Source organism: Pecten maximus, unplaced genomic scaffold, assembly GCF_902652985.1.
Source record: "Pecten maximus unplaced genomic scaffold, xPecMax1.1, whole genome shotgun sequence".
Lineage (NCBI taxonomy): Eukaryota > Metazoa > Mollusca > Bivalvia > Pectinida > Pectinidae > Pecten > Pecten maximus.
Window position 1 is genome coordinate 1 of NW_022981339.1, and position 3,153 is coordinate 3,153.

Below are 3,153 nucleotides of genomic sequence, written 5' to 3' on the forward strand. Positions count from 1 at the left end.
TTTTTTAAATTCGGTTTAGACCTACATCTCTCATGCATGCATATGGGATCCGGATAGTCCAATTTAATTACAAGCGTTTCGTTAACACTGATCAGGATTAGGGAGTAATCATTATTTTCTTTGTGTTTCAATATTAATCTTCGCACTGAGCAAACACGTGTAAATACAGATATCTTTAATTCAAATAGAGATATCTGTATTTGAAATAGAGATATCTGTATTGCAAAGTAATTGCAGATATCTCTAATTCAATTAAAGATATCTCTATTTAAAATAGAGATATCTTTAATTGAATTCGAGATATCTGTATTCGAATTAGAGATATCTGTATTTAAAATGAAGACATCTCTATTTAAAATAGGGATATCTTTAATTCAAATAGAGATATCTCTATTTTAAATAAAGATATCTTTAATTGGACAAGAATTAAAGATATCTCTATTTAAAATAAAGATATCTCAATTACAATTAAAGATATCTGTAATTCAAATAGAGATATCTGAATTTGAAATAGAGATATCTGTAATTTAAAAGAAGATATCTCTATTTTCAGTAGAAATAGAGATATCTGTATTTAAATTAGACATATCTTTATTTAAATAGAGATATCTTTATTTAAATAGAGATATCTTTATTTAAATTACAGATATCTCTAATTAAATAGAGATATCTTCATTTCAATTGGTAAAAACCCATACGGCTTGCCATACCTATATATGAAATATATTTAAACTCGTTTTATTTTACAGTCTCGTGTGAGAAATAAGCGGTTTGACAGGCTTAAACAGTAACGTGGTGTATGTATCTTTTCAAAAAATGTAAAATTGGAACTAATTCCATTCACATTTCAAAAGATATCGTCAATGTAAACAATGACTGTCTGACAATGATATCCACAATTTCGTGACGGATGAGAAGTCACGGAGTCAATGGGGACCGACGTCGGCGCCACCTATTACCAAAATTTTGAACTATTAGGCTTAGGGAGATAACTTGAAAGTAGTTTCGGTTAGAATACCCGCATATATATGTAGCTAAAAATAGAACATAATATGTGCCGTATTCCCGGAAGTATAGTAGGCGCTTAGCGACATATATGGCGGTCCGGATCCAGTCCCCAGTACCTGGATGTACCCGACATCCAGGGATGGGGTTTGTTTACGTGTGTGAATCGTGCGAGAACAAGTTAATTTGTGTGGACTGTGTAACAGACAGTCATAACGGTCACACACTAGGTAAACTGACTGATCACGTGGTGGACCAGAAACGGGAAATACAGCAGTATGTTCACGAGCTTTCCAAAACGGATACTTCGAAAATCGAGGAATTAAAAGATGTTCGTGTATATGAGACAAACGGTGGACGATATCAGAAAGTCATCAGTGATATTAAACGTCAGGGAAAACAGATGAAGTATGACATAGATAGTGCCATTGCCTTGCTAGTGAAAATGTGTACCGAGTCAGAGAAAATCAATAGAGATATTTCTGATAAAAACGAAACTGCAGACTTAACCAAACATCTTAGAGAGGACCTAAAGCCAAGACTGGACAGACACGAGCAGGAACTGACACCCGATGCAACTGTTGACGTCACTACATTAGGACGGGAAATGGAAAATACTTCAATTGATCCACCCTCTCCTGGGCGTTTGCAGACAGTGGAGTTCAAACCAGGGACCGTCTCCAGCGAACTACTGGAACGCATGCTTGGTAAGGTACTTGTCGACGGAGAAGTCCAGTCGTACAAACCTATTCCGTTTCCTGTGCTTCTGTCCGATTTTAAGACGTCGTTTCTTTTCGATGTATGCCGCACATGTCCTACAGGTGACACGGCATGGTTTTCGCACTGGGGAGACGAATACGTGTATCGATTGGATATAAAAGGTAATGTGAAGGAGGAGATAAAGTGTGAGTTAGAAGTCCAAGCGATCTCCGTATCCCCGACTACAGGCAGAGGGTGGCTGTGTGTCTGTGAGGACCAAAGTATCCGGGAAATCACAACGGGTGGTGCCATAGTTACTCGCTTTACTGTTCACCACACACCAGCTTCTTTGTGTATCACTAGTGACGACATGGCGATAGTAGGGATGGAGGGAGAAATTCAAATATACACTACAGACGGCCGGGCAGTGTCAGATGGAGCAGGAAGCCCATGTCGACAGATGGCAGTGTGGCCTCATCACCTGGCGTCCTGTAAGCAGACTGGGGATGTAGCTGCTGTTGACAGCGAGGGTCTATCGTATGATGAGTACATTGGTATGGAGGAATCAGACATACAGCCACACGTCATCGTGATGGATAAGTACCTGAACCGGAAGTTCATCGTTAAAGACTTTGGTACAACTGAATCAAAAGGAACTGCCAATCAGCCAAAGTGTTACCCGCACGATGTTTGTTTTGATAGCTCTGGCGATGTTCTTGTAACGGAAACTGTCACCAAGTCAGTGCGACTGATTGACGGGAGTACTGGTCGCTGTATGAAGACTTTTTATGAATCTTATGTTCACGTACCATGTTGCATCAGCCTCCACGAGGACGGCACCTTCTGGATCGGACATGGGACAGGGTATTACATGGCCGTTTTGGGAAATTGTCACCAGCTGGCTGAAAAATGGGAAGATTAACGCGGAAAGGCCTATAATTGCTAAATCGACCTATATCGCCACCCGATAATACCGTGACTCTCGCCTACCGCTAATCAAATCCACAGAAATGAAATTCCACACTATATTCATAAATAGGTACAGGATGTTGTATTAAAACAATAGGCGATTTCTACTCATATTGTGTTTGTGATGTATATATGTGTGTCAATGTTTGGCATCGCCATTCACGATGGAAGCTCCGAGGGGAAAAAAACGTCTGTAAAAAGACGAACTGCGGCTCGATTTGTGATTTTTCTATGTATTCTACCCAAATAAATTAAGGATATAGAATATTACCTTTTTGTTGTATTTCATCAAATTTCGATACTACCGCCACCCTCGTTATACCACTGAAATAGCCGTGGACAAAAGGTGGCGGTATAACGAGGGAATACTATATATGATGTATATATATGGGTCAAAGAAGTAATATAAACAGTACAATCCAGATAACACTGGATCCTCACATAAATGTATGGAGGATACGAATTACTTGTAATGATTAT

The 3,153-nt window shown here is 39.1% G+C and overlaps 1 protein-coding gene across 1 annotated transcript; it reads left to right on the forward strand.

The window, feature by feature from the left end:
* The first annotated feature begins 1,072 nt into the window (after nucleotides 1-1,072).
* On the forward strand, nucleotides 1,073-2,938 carry LOC117320011. Its single transcript, XM_033874710.1, has one exon. The coding sequence runs from the start codon at nucleotides 1,097-1,099 to the stop codon at nucleotides 2,624-2,626; it is 1,530 nt and encodes a 509-aa protein (XP_033730601.1). The 5' UTR covers nucleotides 1,073-1,096; the 3' UTR covers nucleotides 2,627-2,938.
* Nucleotides 2,939-3,153: the final 215 nt, after the last annotated feature.

Excerpts from the sequence above, each read along its gene's own strand:
- LOC117320011 (XM_033874710.1), top strand. The coding sequence starts at position 1,097 with ATGGCGGTCCGGATCCAGTCCCCAGTACCTGGATGTACCCGACATCCA.